At 37.1% G+C, this 21,408-nt stretch overlaps 1 protein-coding gene across 1 annotated transcript; it reads left to right on the forward strand.

The window, feature by feature from the left end:
• Window positions 1-9,487: 9,487 nt before the first annotated feature.
• On the forward strand, window positions 9,488-17,682 carry LOC113305565 (histone H1-like). The gene is made up of 2 exons (XM_026554602.1): window positions 9,488-9,492; window positions 17,334-17,682. Exons 1-2 carry the CDS (start codon window positions 9,488-9,490, stop codon window positions 17,680-17,682), a joined length of 354 nt encoding a protein of 117 aa, XP_026410387.1.
• The last annotated feature ends 3,726 nt before the right edge of the window (window positions 17,683-21,408 follow it).

Here is a 21,408-nt window from a genome sequence, read left to right on the forward strand (position 1 = left end):
CCAGAAGTAAAAAAAAAAATTTGAACCATTTGAATAACCTCTGCCTTGATGATGCCCCATTGAGACTGGTAGAAACCTGGTGGAAAACCATCGGGTCTTGGAGCTTTCCATGGTTCCATACTCTGAAGCGTGTCATAGATCTCTTTTTCAGAGGGTACTCTTGTAAGAAAATCATTATCTTCATTGGTGATCACATTTTGAACATAACCCAATAATTCCTCATCGATAACTGGATTTGTAGTTGTACCAATACTTTGAAAATGATCAGCCAGAAAAGAGGCCAAAGATTCTCTATCGGAACACCAATGTCCATCTTTATCTTTAAGAACATTTATTTTGTTTCTGGATCTCCTCTTATTTGCATTAACATGATGTGCCTTTGTGTTTGAATCTACTTCTTTAAAGAAAGTATCTCTAGACTTCTGCAACCAAAACTCTTTTCTTATATATTCCCATTTTTCAATCTCAGACTCAACTTCTGTGACTGAAGATGCAATAACCTCAGCATCATTAGAAGAAAAAACTGCAGCTTCAGATTTATGATGGAGGGTATCTAATTGAGCATAAAATTTTTTGATATTAGTATCTATATTCCCAAAAACCTCCATGTTCCAAATTGATAGCTTTCTTCTAGTAAAAACTAGTTTCTGGTTCAATTTAAAGGCAGTTGAACCATGTACCTCCTTCTCCCAGGCTTGCTCAATTTTCTCTTTACAAGAAGAATTTTGTAACCAACAAGCAAAAAATTTCCATTTTCTACTAGAAACAAAATTGTTAGAATACAAGCTAATCATTATAGGAGTATGATCAGATCCATAATGAGTTAAATGAGAAAGTTTTGTATCAGGGAAAGACAAAAGCCATTCATCATTTGTAAGAGCCCTATCAAGTCTAGATTTTATCCTACCAGTTCCATGCTAATTATTTGTCCAAGTAAAAGACTTTCCACTGTAACTCAAATTTGTAAGACTGACATCATGTATATTCTGAATCACATACCGAGACCTAGAACTAGACGATGTTCTTTTATAAAATCACCAATAAGAACCCATGGCAGATTAACTTCTTGTCCAAGTTCTTTTATAAAATCTCATTGTTCTTTTTTTTTTCTTTTGGTTTACAAGAGCCATATACACACGAGAGAAGGCATTCTGACTTTGAGGGATCATTCTTAACAATGAAAGAAACATGTTTTTAGAGGTTTGTAAAAGTTCAAAATGAAAACCATCCTTTCAGAGAAGGAGTAGGCCTCCAGATAGTCCTACTGAGGGTTCAAAAGCAGAATTAGGGTAATTTAAGGATTTTGAGAGTCTTAAAATCTTATCATAACTAATTTTTGTTTCTTGTAAAAATATGATATATGGATTGTGCACTCTATTTAAATTCCTAATATGATCCCTAGTTTTCTTGTCATTAAAACCTTGACAATTCCATGCAATTATCTTCATCCTAGTATGATGCGTATGATGAGAATCAAAATATAAAACAAACAAAGAGAACTTAAATTTGAAAGAGTTATGAAAAAATAATAACAAATTGGGTAGAAGAGGGAATACTTGAGAAATTGCTCCCTCCTTATCATTTATGGGCTCAGCTTGCATTGTTTTGAGTTATTCTTTTTCATCTCAAAAGCTGGATTATCGATCATACTAGCAGAAGTACCACCTCCATAGTCTTAAGAGGTGTTACATATATATTATGTGGATTCATTGGTGGTTAATCATTTATGGTCGAGTTTCTCATCCTCTTTGACTGTCTAGGATCTTCACCTCTTCTTCCTCTTGAGCAATAATAGTTCCTTCTTCATCCATTTCATCCACCTTCTCATTTGATTCATCATTTTCTTCATTAACTCCACTCTCCTCTTGAAGAAAATCTTAGTATTCGGCAGAGTTCAGACTATCTAGGTATAAAAGATATTCCCAGTTAGCACAGTCCTCCGGATTATGATCTATGACAAAACACTTCCCGGAGATCTTTTTAGTTGAAGTTCCCAATGGTACCTTATCCAGACTTCTTCACCAGCAATTGTTTTCCACCAGCCTCCTCTATGCAGTGGTTTTTAAGGTCCATTTCAATTCTAGCCTTCACCGTGTTTCATATCTTGGCCTACAGTTCTCCGGGTCAGTTCTGATTTTCCTACCCATGAATCCAATGGCTTCATCGACAGCTTCTCTATTCAGATGTTGATAGGTGTCTAAATACCTAATTTTGTATCTAATATTATGCTTTCTTTGCTATTGTCGTGTAAATTATGTATCTTATGTGTGCTTTTGAGTTATTTAGGTACTATGGAGTCATTTGGGAACAAAAGAAGGAGAAATCGTTTATTTGGAGTGAAAAGACAAAAGGATCAATTCACAGGCGATATTTGGAGCAGACTAATATTGCGCACGAAGGAGCGAAGAATGAGTTGTCCGTTTTCTGAGGATGACGGGCCACATATTAACTGGGCAACCCTTATCAAAGACAAACTGGGTGTCAATAACCAATCTGTACGGATAGACCTACTTAGGTCGAGTGTTTCTCAGACAACAAGTTTGTCTTTCATCAACAACACCTGAAATTGAGACGAGAGATGGCGGCTTTATTCTCTGAGGAAGAAAGAAATCGATAAAGGATTTTGGCTACAGAACTAGCTGAGACAACAAAGAAGAATTGGATTTGAAATTGAGAGAAATTAGGGGAGAAACAATGAATATTTGTGTTGAGAGAAACCAGATCGAAGAACTGTAACCATTTATTGTTTAACTGTGGGAATCGTTGATTATCATGGGAATTTGAGACGGATTAAAAGATGATTTTACAGGGAAGAACTGATGGTGATGTTGCTGCTATCTGTTGCATTCGATTATCGATTGAGGGTTTGTGTGGTGTTGGTGTTCTTGAAGAACAGATTTAGGGATTTTCTGCTGTGAATTTGAGACGATGAATTTGGGTTTTAACAAAGAAGAAGAAGAGGGTTTTGAACTGAGATTGGAAGAATGGGAGTGAAGATGGTGGTACAGCTACAGATGGGTGCAGAGGAACTATTGGAGGTGGTTATGACCATGGGTTTGAGTTGTGAGATTGAACTGATGTTTGCAGTTGAATACAAGAAATTGGAAAATGGGGTTTGATGTGTGAACTCAGGGAGGTGGTTCTGGTAGTTTGAGTCACTGGTGGATGAATTTGGTGGAATAATGGTTGCAATGGAAGTTGGTTAATGTTGCTAATGATGGCTAGTGAGAAGCTACAGGTGGTGCCATGGTGTTGTGGTTCAGATAGGCAGGATTAATAAGAGATGTTGTTGGTTGCAGTTGGTGGCAGTACTGGATTCGAAAGGAGATGAAGTTGGCCTTGCAGGAAGTTTGTGTTGATGCTTCCAGTTGTTGCTGCTGCAATGGCAGAATTGGAGATAATGGTCGATACAGTCACAGATGTGAGAAATGGAGAGTTGCGCTGAGATTTGAGTTTGCTGAGCTGAGCTGCATAGAAGAGCAAATGGGTACCAGTTTGTTATGAGCAGAATGGTGTTGCTGCCATGGTTCGTACGCAAGAAGTGAAGCCTAGCCCTGGTAATGAACGGGAATGAAGAATATAAATGTATGTTAGGAATTTGTTGGTGGAATTGTGCACTTGCATGCAAGGATGAATGGAACAGTTGGTATTTTGCTGAGATGCTTCTGGTGGCTTGAACTGAAATAAATGAAATCAGATACAGTTGCAGGTGGATGTACTTGCTCAGAAGTGGATTGAGGTGCTGGTGAAGATGCAGGAAATGGAGTTGTGTCATTGCTGCAGTTTCAACTGGTATTGTAGGTTGGTTTCAATACATTGCAGGTGAAGTTGGGAATGGGCATAATGTTGTGTTGGAGCTGGATTCGAGGTTTTGATTGATGCTACCATTCAATGAGGGTTGAGACAATGAAGAGAAGGAATGGAATGAGAATGCAGAAACTGTGCCAAAACGCAGCAAGAATGGCGAGGCAGTGAGCATAGGAAGGAAATGGAGTTGTGTCTTGTTTGTCTCTTATGATTGCGTCGTGTATACATTTTTTGTTTCTTTTGTTTCTCATGATATAATGATTATAATGATGGTAGCCTTCATGAACCTGGCAATTTTTGAGCATATCTGATAATTTGGTTGTTTTAGATTGTCAGGGTTGTGTTTCATCTTGATTTAATTGAGACATAGACTAATCTAGTCAGCAGTCTTATTGAGATTTTAATCTTGGAAATTTATAACACATATTTACCTTCTTTGAAATCTCAGTTGAGAAGAAAAATAGATTGGTGTAGGATTCAGTTGAAAAATGTTGAATGGGTCTAGTTGTAAGACTGGAGAAGAGAATTTGGTTAGAGATGGAAATTGAGGAGTGCATCCAGAATTTTAGAAGAGTGGTTGTATAGTGCAGATATTATTTGCAGTGCATCTATTACAGAAAACTCTCAGAGAGAAATATGATTCATTAAACAGTTAACAACCGTTTGGACAGTGCATTTATACAGTAAAAGAAAGGCAATGTAACACTCGTGTGAGATGAGAGTGTGAGGTACAGAACATACACAGTTGTCCTGCACGTGTGACAGAGAGAGGGAACATGTGATTCAAATCCTTAACCTACGCTGTTGTCTTCTCTTAGCATAGGAAATCTAGGTGCTGACAAACCTTTGGTGAAGATATCAGCAATCTGGTCAATAGCATTGACATAGAAAACATCCAAAGCCTTGGACTAAACCAATTCCCTGATGAAGTGATAGTCTAGATGAACATGCTTCATCCTTGAATGCATAACATGATTTGAAGCAAGAGCTATGGAGATGATGCTGTCACATCCTAATCCAGGCCGAGAGACATGAAGATCCTGTAGAATATAGCAGATCCAGACAACCTCAGCAGCACTATGAGCTAGAATTCTGTACTCAGCTTCTGTGCTGGATCTGTCAATGGATGTTTGCTTCTTAGAGGACCAGGAAATAACATTAGAGCCAAGAAAAATGCAGTGTCCACCTTTGGATCTTCTATCATCCACACAACCAGCCCAATCTGCATCTGAGAAACCCAATGGAAAGTCACTGCCTTTAGTAAAATGTAAGCCAAATCCCAAGGTCCCTTTAACATATCTTAGAATCCTCTTTGCTGCAGCCATATGTGAACTTCTAGGATGCTGCATATATTGACAAACCAGGTTAACAAAAAAAGAAAGGTTTGGTCTAGTCCAAGTTAGATATTGCAGAGCACCTACAAGAGATTTGTATTCTGTAGGATTCTCAAGAAGTACACCATCATCCTTTGATAGTTTAGTTGAGGTAGAAATATGTGTATTGCAAGGATGGGCAACCCCCTATATGATATTTGTGTAACAAGTCAACAACATATTTGGTCTGAGAGAGAAGCAAATAATTTTCATTTCTTGAAATTTCTAATCCCTAGAAGTAATGCAGTGACCCTAAGTCTTTGATGGGAAACTGTTGTTGAAGCTCATAGATAACAAACTTGAGAAAAGAAGCAGAAGAACTTGTTGACATAGACTAGTGCCAAAGTATGTTGACTTCCATCTTGATGAACAAACAATGAAGTATCTGTTGTAGAGTTCCTGAAATTAAGAGAAAACATAGCAGAGCTGAGTTTAGAATACCATGCCCTTGGGGCTTGCTTGAGTCCATAGATAGCTTTATTGAGAAGACACACATGATCAGGCTTGGCTTTATCCACAAATCCAGGAGGCTGAGACATGTACACAGTTTCATTAAGCTCACCATGAAGGAAAGCATTGCTTACATCAAGTTGATGTATAGTCCAGTTATACTGCACTGCAAAAGATAGAATAATCCTTATTGTAGTTGGCTTGGCTACAGGACTAAAGGTCTCATCAAAATTTATTTACAGTTATACAATGATCATTGTATAGTTTCCCTTATGCAGTGATTACAAATTTTTGTTGGCTCAAGGGAACAAACATCTATTCCGTTTGGACAACTTGTGAAAGGAAGTAGAAATGTATGGAGAATTAATAAAGAAATTGAGACAGTCGATTACAAATGATTGATTGCGGAGGTTCAGAACCGCTCCTGTGGTTGAATGGATGCAATCCAGAGAAGAAAGAAAAGATCTGTGATTTCAAGCTACATGTGACCAATGTGTCTAGGCAGGTAATAAGTACTGTACTGGTGGTATCAACTGTGGATTTTGTTTGACTGTTTCTTTATAATTCAGAGTTAAAATCTTCTTTGGTGATGCAAGCCGAAGGAAATTAAGCTCAGGAAAGATAAATAAGAAACAATGGGAGAGTTGAGTCTAGCATTCATGATAGTTACTGACGATGGGTATACGGTTTTGTTGGAGAATATGAAAGAATCAAGGTACTTCAGGACGAAATAGTGACAGGTTTTCATGTCTCCTTGAGTGAAAGATTTTTCCCAGGCTACTAGTACTGGATTATAGGCACACAAGCTAGGTGTATTTGTTATCTGCGTTTAGATATTTCAATCCCACAGTTACAAGCAAAACTACCATGAACATTTCATTTGTGTAATTTGGTTATTGTTTCTGACAGCGATAAGCACACTAACTAGGTGTATTACCACTTCCTTACTTGGTTCTTGTTGGTTTTCAGACTCTGACAATGGAACTGCCCCACCATTCTCTACTCTTAGAAGTGTAATATCAGAAAATTCATTTACAAGCCGGCTTCTCTGTTCTTGCTTTCTTACAGATATTATTAAAGAGAGATTTACATTTTCACGTGCTAGGGTTCAAGGTAATAAAATCTTAATAAGCTTGATATTAAGTTTGTCAGGAAATCAAGTCTCACCGTGGTTGAGAAATTTCCTTAGCGATGCTTTAAAAAGGTAGTGCTTATAAATGAAGTGTATAAACATATTTTATGTGAATGGTTTGCTTCTGGCTCGGAGGATTATTGAAGTTTTTTGGTTTCTATTGGATGCAAGCCTTGGTAAGACCATTAATTTCCCTTGCCTCCATTAGTTATCATTTCCTATGTTGTTTTAAGCATGTTTTGGTATATCCACTAGATTCTCTTTCAGAGGGTTCCGTTTTGGTATGTCCACTAGATTCTCTTCCAGAGGGCACCTTACATCTAATGTCAATAAGATTTCCCCAATATTTCCTGACCTATGTTTGCTAATCTATGCAGTGGATTACAACAGTGGGGTTTGGGGTTTTTAGTATCGTCATCCTTTACTGGAAGAGGTACCAAAAACTAGGTAATCCTAACACAACTAGGGAAATATCTGTCCATATAATCATCATTAATAATGAAATTATTAGTTTACTGTTGATTATTTTGCATTTGGTATGGTCCTCACGTGGTCATATCTCAATATAATGATGATTTAGGTGTCATTTTAGTTCTATTAGAACAGATTAAGCAGTCAATGATCCGTTTAACTTTGATTAAGCAATCAGTGATACATTTAACTTTTGAATAGGTTGTAACCATGGTTACGGATAACATAATCTTGTCCGTAATTCATCCTTCACCACACTTAGACATTCAGCTCAGTTTAGGGTTGCAGTTGATCATGATCCGAAGAATAGAAAAACCAGGTCATGCATTTGTACATCTCGTAGGGAGACGACACAGTCATGGGATAGCTATCAGAGCGCTAACTCTCATCTATTACGTGGCTTATATACACACCTGGCTAATACAGTGGCATTATTAATTGGTTGGATTCCTTTTATTTTCATTTTTTGTAGATCCATCTGGATTCATATTGTTCCCCAGTGTACTGTTGTTGGCATGTTAGCCTAAGTGTTCTGTTTTAATTGTGGACATGATCTAGTGATTGGATGCGTCTTGAGGAATCTAAAGAAGAAAGCGTTAGGTTAAATGATGGAAATTTTGGAACCTTACCTGATGAAGTCATCCATGGCATCATGAAGCAATGTGTTGGTGAGAAACCACTTGGAGATATTTTCCCGGAGATACGAAAGAACGGCCTGTAACTAATGCACCTCAAATCATTTTTTTTCTCTTCATTGTTGTTTAAAATGTGAATGAGATATGTAGCTTCTCTTATTGAAGCTGGGGATGTTTGTTGTCACGTTGTAATTAATTTGAATTCTGGCTAATTTTAATATTCATTTGTTAACCAAATTCTGTATGCTGGCTTGTTTCAAGTATTATACTGAAAATATGTACATATATATATTGTTTGTTAAATGGAAAAAAAATTCATATTGACTCAGCTGTATTTTGATTAAGATGAATCAGATTCGGCTGAAACTGACTAGGCTGAATTAGGATGCTGAATTCTAAAACGTGAATTTTGACATACATAATTAATCGGTATTTTTGGACAAATGAGATATGTGGTTTTTCTTTAACAAGAACTGCCCGTCCTTTTTAAAATAGTAAACCAAAAATAGGACAGACTTTAGGACGGACAAAATTTGTCATATAACCTAGTTTTCAACAGATTTGGTCTGTCTTAAAATCCACATTTTGGACTAGTGGCCATTTGCATCCAACTACATTTTGTCCTTCAACTGGTGGAACTAGAGACCAAGTGACTGCATTTTGCAAGGCTGTGTGCTCATTTACTGAAGCAATCTTCCACACTTCTTCTTTATTAGCTTCAGTAATATAAGAAGGAACTTTTGACAGAAAAGCAACAGGTAGAGGATGTTTAGTAGAAAAGTAGGACTTAGGTGTATATATTCCATTCTTACCCCTAGTAGTTATGCTATGATCATTCCCTATTACTTTTGGAGTTAAATCAGATAATGGAATAGAGAGAGAAGTAGAGGGTGGAGGACAAGCAGTAGCAGGAATAACAGAAATGAACTCAGTATCAGCAGATGGAGAAGCTGATTGATTGAGAATTGTAGTATAAGGAAAACTGGACTCATTGAATGAGACATTCCTAGAGATGTATATAGTGACAGATACAGGATCATAACATCTGTAACCTTTTTGTGTCAGACTATAACCAATGAAGATGCATTGTTTACTCATGGGTTGTATTTTGTTTGTTGTATAAGGTTTGAGCCAGGGGAAGCAAGCACAACCAAAAACTTTTAAAAAATTATAGTCCGGTGCTCTATGAAAAAGCATTTGAAAAGGAGTTTTAAAAGCAGTGAACCTTGTTGGAAGCCTATTAATGAGATAATTGGTTGTCTGCAAAGCTTCAACCCAAAAGGATGTAGGTAGTCCAGATTAAAATAGAAGAGTCCTAGTAACCTCAATTAGATGCTTATGCTTTACCTCAGCAACACCATTTTGTTTTGGTGTGTGAGGGCATGTCAGTTCGTGAGTAATGCCTTTAGAGGAACAAAATTGTGCAAGAAAGAGATTAAGAAATTCACCTCCATTATCAGTTCTAATAGTGATGACATTATGAGAGAACATATTTTCAAGTCTAGTGACTAAGGCAACAAAGGAATGTTTAAAATCAGACTTTGAAGATATGGGAAGAATCCAACAATATTTAGTAAAATCATCAATAACATTGGCGTAGTACAAAGCACCACAAGTGGATGAGGTATGACATGGACCCCCATAAATCCATATGTAACAATTCTAGTGGTTTTGTAGCTACATTGCATGACAACTGAAAAAGGAAGTTTATGAGATCTACAAATTTTGCACTCAGTACAAGAAAATGGTTTATTAGTGATATTTGATAATTGTAGTTGATGACAAATTTTTTGGAAAGTTTGGAATGTTGGGTGACCAAATCTTCTGTGAAGCAAAGCATGATCTGTGATTGTGGAAGCATGATGAGCATGAGGTGTTTTGCTGAAGGATATATAATAAAGACCATTTTTATGTGGTCCTTGGAAGAGAGTGTTCCCAGAATTGAGGTCCTTCATAGAAAATCCATGAGAATCAAGTGTCAATGAACAGTTGTTATCAGATGTGAATTTATGAACGGATAGTAGATTATGTGATGATTGTGGAACAACTAAGATATTGTTAAGAACAAATGAATGATCATTAGCAATTCTATTAGAGTATCCTGTGTAAGAAATGGACATACCTACACCATTTGTTGTGTGAATAGCCTCAGGGTTATAGTATAAACTTTTCCTACAAAAATCTTATTCATAGCATCAACATTAAGCTTAAACATTCCATCAGTAGCATAACCTTTTCCTACAAAAATCTTATTCTTAGTTATAGTGTAAATATCAGACCCAATAGTTTGATACAACCCAGCCTTGTTGAGAAGATAGCCGGAAACAAGGTTCTTTCTCATTTCTGGAGTGTGAAGGACATCTTTCAGCATGAGTGTCTTCCCAGAAGTAAGCTTCAACTCTATCGTACCAGAACCTTTCACCATAGTGCTGTGAGAGTCTCCCAACAACACTTTTTTATCCTTGGTTTCAGCATAAGTCTTAAACATGGACCTATCAAAAAAACAATGACGTGAAGCACCACTGTCTATCCACCACCCATCAGATCCACCAACCATGTAGAACTCTGGATCAGAGACCATGGCAATTATAACGTCACCCACATCATTAGCTTGTGCGTTATTCTTTTCCTTGTTAAACCTGCAATTCCTAGCCATGTGGTTTGGTTTATTACAGGTATAACAAAGAAACTCAGAATTGGAATTATGTCTATTTCTTGACGGGTGTTGGTTCTTGTTTTGATTAGGCATTCCTCCTTTCTTTTGGTTCGGGTTAGGTTTCAGGTCCTTCTTCTTAGGTTTCAAACTAGGATGAGTCTTATTGTTAGAAACAATGAGAATCTCTTCCTTCTTATCTTGTTTCCGAGCTTCTTCCTCTACCCTGAGCTTAACAATCAAACTTTCAAGAGAAAATTCTTTAGTCCTATGACGCAAAGTATTACGAAAATCTTTCCAGCTAGGTGGTAACTTGTCAATCATTACAGAAACTTGAAATTGTTCATCAGTTTTCATACCTTCGGTCATAATTTCGTGGTAAATTTTTTGAAGTTCATAAGCCTGTGCAACAACTGACCTAACATCCACCATTTGGTATCTCAAATACCGGCTCACAACATACTTCTTTGAGCCAGCTTCCTCGGTGTCATATTTTTTCTGTAATTCATCCCACACATCTTTAGCAGTTTCAAAAGTTGAATAATACTCATATAAATCATCAGATAATGCGTTAAGAATGTAGTTTTGGAAATCAAAGTCATCATCGACCCATTTGTCAATGGCCTTCTTTTTCTCCTCAGGAGTTTGAGAAACAACGTCTTTGGCACCACCGGTAGGAGGTGGATCAGTAGGAGCAGCACCATCATCAGCATCAGCAGCAACATCAGCAGTCTTATCAGCAGCATCAGTCTTATCAGCAGCAGGTTCTAGGGTTCCAGGATGAACACTCGACACAATCATATGCAGCTTCATGAGTTTGAGATAAAAGAACATCTTCAGCTTCCATCTTCTGAAATGAAGCCCTTCAAATTTGAATGGCTTGTTGGTATCATCAACACGCTTCTTTTCAACCTCCATAGCAAAATCAAACACCTTAAAATTGTTGGAAACAATATAGAAAATTCACAAAAATAAATCTCAAACAGCTGAGTCGCGGACTAGGTCGCTATCTTTAAGGTGTTTCGCGACTCTGCCTCTTGATTGTGCTAGCAGTCAAAACTTGTCGAAAACCATATGGGATAAAACAGCTGATACTCTCTTGTTCGATTTCTCTGCACTATGAGAAATCGAACAACCAACTACTCTTTCTTCACTTGCTCAGAACTCAAAAATAGATGAAAAACAATATATTTCATCTTCTCTCTAGAAACTGTTCTTTTATATCTCAAAAAGAAATCAATACAGTTTTTAATGAAAATAAATTTCGTAATTAGTGCTCACTGAAAATCCTCCATAATAGTCATAAAACGGTAACAATATAATTACCAAAAATTAATAGATTTAATTAGAGAATATTAAGTAGAAAACCGTTTTGGAAATCAAGAGTTAAAACCTGCAAAAAATCAGTTTCTGAATCACCAGACCTCCCAAGACCCCCAAGGCCCCGCTCTCCCGGATTTTATTAAGTAATATAGATATATATATAATATACCTAGTCAAATGTGTGGGGTGAGACTTGAACACAAGCCTATAGTGTGGGAGCCCAAAATAATACCACCACACTATGTCTCTAAGTTTGGTACAATATTATAAAACTATGTTTTTAAATATATATCCCAACAATCCCCCACTTATATTTCAAAACATTGAGTAAGTGATATACAATTGTGCATAATCAAAGGTTCCTTTCGACTTGAACCTCTACATAGTGTTAAACTTTCTAAGTATCAGGTAACTAGAGTGACTCGCGTCTTGAACTCTAACTAATACTAGATTATTCAACACAGAAAACTATATCTAGAGTAAAGTCCTTAAGTTCGCACATTAAGGCCATGTGCTTATCCTTTTTTTTTAACGAACGGTCTAGAGAAGTGCCCAAGTTCTCATGGAAGGCAGCCACACCTTCACATCTGTATAGATGAGTCTATCAAGAATACTCCTGTGTATCCCACTCTAACTTAAGAGATATAGACATCATTAAGAGTTTAAACACTCAGCCTGTTTCCCACTTCAGGATATCATGCTATGGGAATGCATGACTCTATCATATCATTTGTAACTTCGTCTAGTCCCTTTGAACCTATTTATCGGTTGGGTATCCATTACAAATGACTCAACTTCTCACTGGAAAAAGTCTCATACTTTTAGAGATATTCCATACCTTTTCCCTTGCTAATCCTTTCGTCAAAGTATCAGCTATATTTCCTTCAGACCTTACATGATCTACTCCAACAACACCAGTCGTGAGAAATTCTCTAACTGTGTCGTGCTTTCAACGTATCTGTCGATTCTTATTGTTATTATAACAATTCTCTACTACTCTGATAGTCGCGGTACTGTCGCAGTGGATCAAAGTGGCTGGTATCGGTTTTCCCCATACTGGAATGTCTGATAACAGACTCTTCAGCCATCCTGCCTCTTCACTAGCTGCTGCTAGTGCCATCAATTCAGCCTCCATCGTAGATTGGGCTATAATTGTCTGTTTCTTTGATCTCCAAGATACAACGCCCCCAGCAATAGTAAAAACATATCCACTGGTGGCCTTGGAATCATCTGAAAGAGTGTTCCAATTAGCATCGCTAAATCCTTCAAGGACTGCGGGATAACTCTGATAGTGTAATCCTAGGTTTGTGGTTCTTTTCAGATACCGCATAACCCTCTCAATAGCATCCCAGTGTTCCAAACTAGGATTACTGGTAAACCTGCACAAAACTCGCACTGCATATGCAATGACTGGCCTAGTACAATCAGTTGCATAACGCAGACTGCCAATTATACTAGCATATTTAGATTGTCTAACACTTTCTCCAGTATTCTTAAACAATTTCACACTAGGATCAAAAGGAGTACAAACAGGATTACAATCAAAATAATCATACTTCTTCAGAATTTTTTCAATGTAGTGAGATTGATCTAAAGTAATACCACTACTAGTTCTAGTTATTTTGATTCCCAAGATTACACTAGCTTCACCCAAATCTTTCATGTCAAAATTCGAACTAAGCATGCTTTTAGTTTCATTGACAACAGATAAATTGGAACCAAATATCAGCAAATCATCCACACACAAGCAAACAATCACACACACATTATTCTCAGATTTATAGTAGATGCATTTGTCACCCTCATTTATTCTGAAGTTATTTGAAATCATTAAATTATCAAATTTCTCATGCCATTGTTTAGGAGCTTGTTTCAAACCATAAAGAGATTTTTCTAGCTTACATACTTTTTGTTCTTGTCTAGGAATTACAAAACCTTCAGGTTGTTCCATGTAAATTTCCTCTTCTAGTTCACCATTCAAAAAGGCAGTTTTAACATCCATTTGGTGAATAACAAGATTATGAGAAGCAGCAACAGCAATCAAAACACGTATAGATGTTAATCTAGTAACAGGAGAATAAGTATCAAAAAAGTCTACGTTTTCTCGTTGCCTAAATCCTTTAGCAACCAGTCTAGCCTTGTGCTTATCTACTGTTCCATCAGGTTTGAGTTTACTTTTCAAAACCCATTTACAACCTATAGGCTTACAACCAGGAGGTAAATCTACTATACGCCAAGTTCCATTAGACATGTGAGAATCCCATTCATTATCTACAGCTTCTTGCCAGAAACTAGACTCTACAGAACTAAACGCCTCTTGTAAATTAGAAGGTTCTTCCTCTATAGCGTAAAATTCAAAGACGGGATTTTTATCTTTTGTCTCAGTCCTAGCTCTTTTACTGCATCTAGGTTCAAATTCAGTGATCCTAGTTTCTTCACTTCTAGGTTCTTCTAATCTAGGTTCAGAATCAGAACTAGGTAAAGTACTTGGTATTGAACCCCCACTATTACCCCCACTATTTCTAGATTTAAAAGGAAATCTCTCTTCAAAGAAATCAGCATCAATAGATTCAATAACAACCTTATTATTAATATCAAAGAACCTATAAGCTTTACTGTTTTGAGCATAACCAATAAAAACACATTCATAAGCTCTTCTTTCTAACTTATGTCTTTTAGGATCAGGTTTTCTAACAAAAGCTAAACAACCCCAAACTCTAAAATAAGAGACATTAGGTTTTCTACCTCTCCAGATTTCATAAGAAGATATTTTGGTTTTATTATTGGGAATGCGATTTAAAACATGGAAAACAGTCAACAAACATTCACCCCACCAATGAGAAGCAGCACCAGAACTAAGAAAACAAGCAACAGTCAATTCAGTAAGAGTACGATTCTTTCTCTCAGCTTTCCCATTCATTTGAGGATTATATGGAGCAGTTCTTTCATGTATTATGCCATTAGTTTGATAAATTTCAGTAAAGGGAGCAGAATCATGTTCAATGCCTCTATCACTACGAAACCTCTTAATATTTCTACCAAATTGATTTTCAATTTCAACAATAAAGATCTTAAACTTTTCATAGCTTCATTATGGCTCAACAAATAAACATAAGTATAACTAGAACAGTCATCAATGAACGTCATGATATACCTTTTTCCATTTCTAGTTAGGATACCTTCATATTCACACAAATCAGAATGTATTAAGTCTAGTGGTTTGGATTCTGTTACAACAGATTTATGTGAAGTTTTGGTTATTTTTGCTTGACTGTAGTATTCACATTTTTCAAATTCATTTTCAGAAAATTCAGGGAAGACACCTAACTTGCTCATGTTATTTACTAACTTTTTACCCACATGACAAAGCCTACCATGCCAAACATTAAAATTGCAAACCATATAAGCAGAAGATTCAATTTTATTCATAGCATCAACATTAAGCTTAAACATTCCATCAGTAGCATAACCTTTTCCTACAAAACTCTTATTCTTAGTTATAGTGTAAATATCAGACCCAATAGTTTGATACAACCCAGCCTTGTTGAGAAGATAGCCTGAAACAAGGTTCTTTCTCATTTCTGGAGTGTGAAGGACATCTTTCAGCATGAGTGTCTTCCCAGAAGTAAACTTCATCTCTATCGTACCAGAACCTTTCACCATAGTGCTGTGAGAGTCTCCCAACAACACTTTCTTATCCTTGGTTTAGCATAAGTCTTAAACTTGGACCTATCAAAAAAACAATGACGTGAAGCACCACTGTCTATCCACCACCATCAGATCCACCAACCATGTAGAACTCTGGATCAGAGACCATGGCAATTATAACGTCACCCACATCATTAGCTTGTGCGTTATTCTTTTCCTTGTTAAACCTGCAATTCCTAGCCATGTGGTTTGGTTTATTACAGGTATAACAAAGAAACTCAGAATTGGAATTCTGTCCATTTCTTGATGGGTGTTGGTTCTTGTTTTGATTAGGCCTTCCTCCTTTCTTTTGATTCGGGTTAGGTTTCAGGTCCTTCTTCTTAGGTTTCAAACTAGGATGAGTCTTATTGTTAGAAACAATGAGAATCTCTTCCTTCTTATCTTGTTTCCGAGATTCTTCCTCAACCCTGAGCTTAACAATCAAACTTTCAAGAGAAAATTCTTTAGTCTTATGACTCAAAGTATTACGAAAATCTTTCCAGCTAGGTGGTAACTTGTCAATCATTACAGAAACTTGAAATTGTTCATCAGTTTTCATACCTTCGGTCATAATTTCGTGGTAAATTTTTTGAAGTTCATGAGCTTGTGCAACAACTGACCTATCATCCACCATTTGGTATCTCAAATACCGGATCACAACATACTTCTTTGATCCAGCTTCCTCGGTGTCATATTTTTTCTGTAATGCATCCCACACATCTTTAGCAGTTTCAAAAGTTGAATAATACTCATATAAATCATCAGATAATGCGTTAAGAATGTAGTTTTTGCAATCAAAGTCATCATCGACCGATTTGTCAATGGCCTTCTGTTTCTCCTCAGGAATTTGAGAAACAACGTCTTTGGCACCACCGGTAGGAGGTGGATCAGTAGCAGCAGCACCATCATCAGCATCAGCAGCAACATCAGCAGTCTTATCAGCAGCAGGTTCTAGGGTTCCAGGATGAACACTCAACACAATCATATGCAGCTTCATGAGTTTGAGATAAAAGAACATCTTCAGCTTCCATCTTCTGAAATGCAACCCTTCAAATTTGAATGGCTTGTTGGTATCATCAACACGCTTCTTTTCAACCTCCATAGCAAAATCAAACACCTTAAAATTGTTGGAAACAATATAGAAAATTCACAAAAATAAATATCAAACAGCTGAGTCGCGGACTAGGTCGCTATCTTTAAGGTGTTTCGCGACTCTGCCTCTTGATTGTGCTAGCAGTCAAAACTTGTTGAAAACCCTATGGGATAAAACAACTGATACTCTCTTGTTCGATTTCTCTGCACTATGAGAAATCGAACCAACAACTACTCTTTCTTCACTTGCTCAGAACTCAAAAATAGATGAAAAACATATATTTAATCTTCTCCAGAAACTGTTCTTTTATATCTCAAAAAGAAATCAATACGGTTTTTAATGAAAATAATTTCGTAATTAGTGCTCACTGAAAATCCTCCATAACATTCATAAAACGGTAACAATATAGTTACCAAAAATTAATAGAGTTAATTAGAGAATATTAAGTAGAAAACCGTTTTGGAAATCAAGAGTTAAAACCTGCAAAAAATCAGTTTCTGAATCACCAGACCTCCCAAGACCCCCAAGGCCCCGCTCTCCGGATTTTATTAAGTAATATAGATATTATAATATACCTAGTCAAATGTGGGGTGGAGTGAGACTTGAACCCAAGCCTATAGTGTGGGAGCCCAAAATAATACCACCACACTATGTCTCTAATTTTGGTACAATATTACAAAACTATGTTTTTAAATATATATCCCAAAAGATACAAGAAAACGTTAGGTGTCGAATTGAAGAATTGTGTTGCTAATCAGAAATTGATTAAGGTTGAAGCTTCTTCTTTCAAGCTTTCCGATGCATCAAAGAAGGAGATAAAAGCTGTTGCTGCTGCCGATGAGAAGACCAAGAGCAGGAAGAAACCAACAAATTCATCATCATCAAAGCCCAAGTCTACTACTGCTGTTGTTCCAACTACCTTCAAGAAATCTGAAACTACTACTGCTGCACCTAAGAAGAAGAAAAGTGCTGCTCCTGCAAAGAAAGTTGCTGCTACTACTCCTACAAAGAAAGCTGTTCTGCAGACAGAGGAATATGCCTCTTGGTACTACTGTTAAGCTAAGTAGTCTATCAAATCCCCTGCTGCAGAAGTCTAACTGCTGTTGATTATATGTCTAGAGAATCGGTGTTTATTTATTTTTTTTAGTTATCTTGTTTAAAGAAACCGAGTTTCTTTAGATGTGATGTGATTATAAAGAAATTTCATGGATGTTGTCATTTACTGCTCTTTTATTGGTTTATCCTGCATTTTAAAATTTCCAAGTTGGTACCTGTTTTTCGTTAATCTTTCTCTCCTCAATGTTGCACATCCCATAGGCCATACCTTATCTGGTTTACTACCTAGGAAATGCAATCCTTTGGGAGTCTAGAGAGGGTTCAAAAATTCGCACTTCAAGTCAACGAAAAAAGTGTGCACATCAAAACTTAATGGTGGGCTAGGTGTACTTAGTCTGAAAGAGATGAACAAGGCAGCAGGTATGGAGACTCCCTCAGCTCACTGGTTCCCAACAACTCGAATGGGCATTGCTTGCTAGAAGGCAATTGCAAGTCGTGCGCAATTGGTAATGACAACTGTCTGTGAACTGTCCATTCGGGGAACCCAGGTTTGATTATTGGTCAGGATGCAGTCTTCTTAATGATATTTGTCCATCCTTGATGAATGGGATTTTAAGCTATACGTGACAAGATTGTAAAGTAGAAGATTGTATTCTTAATGAGAATGGTTTCCGTGAGCTCGAAGTGGGAATTTAAGAGAGTTTTACGTGAAACTGAAGTCGAGGAATTCATATCATCATTGCAAGTCATTGGCTTCTTGATGAGACTGATGATACTCGAAGATGGAGGCTTACTTCAAATGGAGTTTTTCAGTAAAATACCTCTATTCCTGTCTTGGTTCTGATGACAATGTTGCGCAGTTCCCTTGCAGGTTTATTTGGAATGCTAAGATACCTCCTAAGGTGAACTTTTATGTGATGTGGTGTCTTGAATCGACTGAACACAACTGACATGTTAAACAGGAAAGGGTGTTGGTGTCAATAATTCTTGCATCATCTGCGGCAACAAGGAGGAGTCTGTCGATCATCTGTTGCTGCATTGCAAAGCGGCTAGAAATGTTTCAACTTTGGACTATGCTTACTCCAAATAAGAAATGGTCATGGGTTTTCCCTGATACTGTTCATAAGCTATCACTTCTGTTGGTTACCTGTTGAGTTCCCAAGATCTGGTCCAAATATAGCATGCCCATTCATATACCTGCAGCTGTATGCTGGGTTTAATGGAGGAGAGAAATAAGCGCACCTTTGAAGTTGGCCTCTTTTTTAATTTCGACTTGGAGCTTGGTACTGAAGCTGGCACTCTACTTCTTTCATGGGCTAATGCAGCGGGGCGGAGACTTCACACACATTTCTCTCTTGCTGTCTTAAATTGGGATGTGATTTGTCTTAAATTCTTCTTGCTTAATATATCTCCCCTTCTTATCAAAAAAAAAATTGCAACCAAGTTGCACTGCCACATTACTACGTCTGAATATCAATAGATGTGTAAATGCACTAAGCATTTCAAAGTATAATATTTTGAACTTATTGATGAACCCCTCTCCTTTAAAATTTTATCCTGCAGACATCAGTCAATTCAGATAAACTTAGTTCTACTGGAGATATAGCTTGGAATTCTGATAAACTACGGAAACAAAAATTTCAAAGGAACCATCTAAAAAGAGAAATACTGAATATAGCAAGAGTTTGCAAGTCAGAGTGGTGTTGCCGTGTTGGCGTCCCAACACTCGTCGTAAAGGGAAACTGGCAAAGGCACATAGAGATGGGCCAGATGGCCATATGGCTTCCTTGCCAATGAAGAGGCCCATCTAAGAGCGAACAACATAATAGTGTATCGTGGCATTTTAGCATGGCGTGTTGCATCCATGTTTTAGTTTTCTGCATTCACTGGACAATGTTTTATAGGAGGGCCAACCAACCCTTGATCGGCTTGAATGTCTATTGTTCGAATCAACCATATTCACAAACATGTTGGTTAAACCGAAGCCCTTGCTTCTCTTACTCTCGTGGATTTTGTACACTTGTCCGTCTCACGACTGCCCCATCAAGGTTAGTGGACTGGCTTTCTGAAAAAGGAAATCCCCATGGTTTCGGATTTTCCGATCCAAACAAAGGTTTAACCCTAAATCGTAAAAGATAACCGAAACTTATATTTTTCCATCGTCCTTGAAACTAGATTGGCATATATTTAGATTATGGGGAATGAGAAGAAGAACGGGTTCGTTAATTTCCTCGTTCCTTTAGCAGTTGGTTCCGCATGTTTATGGTTTGCATTACTGAAGAAAAACATAACAAAAGATTGGATTCTATAGAAGACAAACATCAAAAATTTGTTAAACGCTACGATGATGAGATGGACAGGCTTGATTGGTACGTTCGAGATATGAAGAAGAAAGTAGATTATTTATACTAACGTACCGCCTAGTGTTATCTATCCACGGCTAAGTTACAGCGGAAAGTAAAGTTCAGTTGTTTTTTTTCTTCGTAAAATATGCTTGATTATGTAATTTAAACATGGCTGATTAATTTTAATTGAAGAGACAGTTTTAAGATATAGTTTCGATCTAGTTTTACCTTGATAACTTCGGCCAGCTTGGTTGATTAGGGGTTGTTTGCCTGCACTTGTGATTTAAGAGCTTCGTGTCCTTAATCTGACAAGGAGCTAGTTCTTTAGGTTCCTTAATTGTGTAGGTTATATCTAGATGCCCATGTTTCCTTCATGGTTGTTATATGTGACCGGCTGTTGTGCACTTATATCCTATTACATACTCCCTCCGTCCCAAATTAGATGAGCTAGTTATAGTTTGCACAATTCTTAAGGAAGAAGGAAAGGGGAGTAAATTTAAATGTTTTTTATAATTATACCCTTGTGGATAATAACTAGTAAAATTTAGAAATAATTTATCTCTTAAATTAGCACTTGACCTGTGCCGTAACTGCACGGTCTCATAAATAAGTAAAACAAATTACGTCAATTTTGACCAATGTCATACTTTTTGATTGTTTTTTCTTTTGTACTTTACCGATCGAGCTTATTTTAACACTAAAAAAATCAAGCACAACTTCAACAATATAATGTTATTTGTGTCATAACGACATTGAATAAACGCTGGACGCTACTACATTAACCAACAACAATACCACCACCAGAACCACTCATTACCACTAGGGCTGCACAAAACCGAACAAGAACCATGAAACCGAACCGAAACAGAAGAAATTAAACCGAACCGAACCGAAACCATATTAGCCCGGTGTAGCCATGGTTGTCAGTTCTGAAAAACCGACACCATTGGTTTCGGTTGCGGTTGGCACCCAAAACCGAACCGAAGAAACCGAGAAACCGATCCTGGGACCAATTGTAGCCATAGATTTTATAGTAATCTAATCATAGCCGTAGTTCTTAGGTCAAGTGGTTATGTTTTTTTCGAACATCTCATTCAATCTCGTCTTTCACTCCCCCCCCCCCTCTTCTACACAGTGAAGACTGAAAACTGCAGAGCTTCATCACTAGATTCACCGCTCAGCCAGGACTCTCAACGCCACCAGTTCGCCACCCACCTTCTTTTTTATCATCATCTTCTCTATCAGCTAGAAGTTATTTCAGATATCATCAAGGTATTGCATGTACCGTTTTATTACCTCTTCTTCGTTGATTTTGATATTATGAGCGTTGGATTTGAATAATTTTAATATTATGAGTTACATTTGATGTTACAAATAAGAAAA

This window comes from Papaver somniferum, chromosome 1 (genome assembly GCF_003573695.1).
Source record: "Papaver somniferum cultivar HN1 chromosome 1, ASM357369v1, whole genome shotgun sequence".
NCBI classification, from domain to species: Eukaryota; Viridiplantae; Streptophyta; class Magnoliopsida; order Ranunculales; family Papaveraceae; genus Papaver; species Papaver somniferum.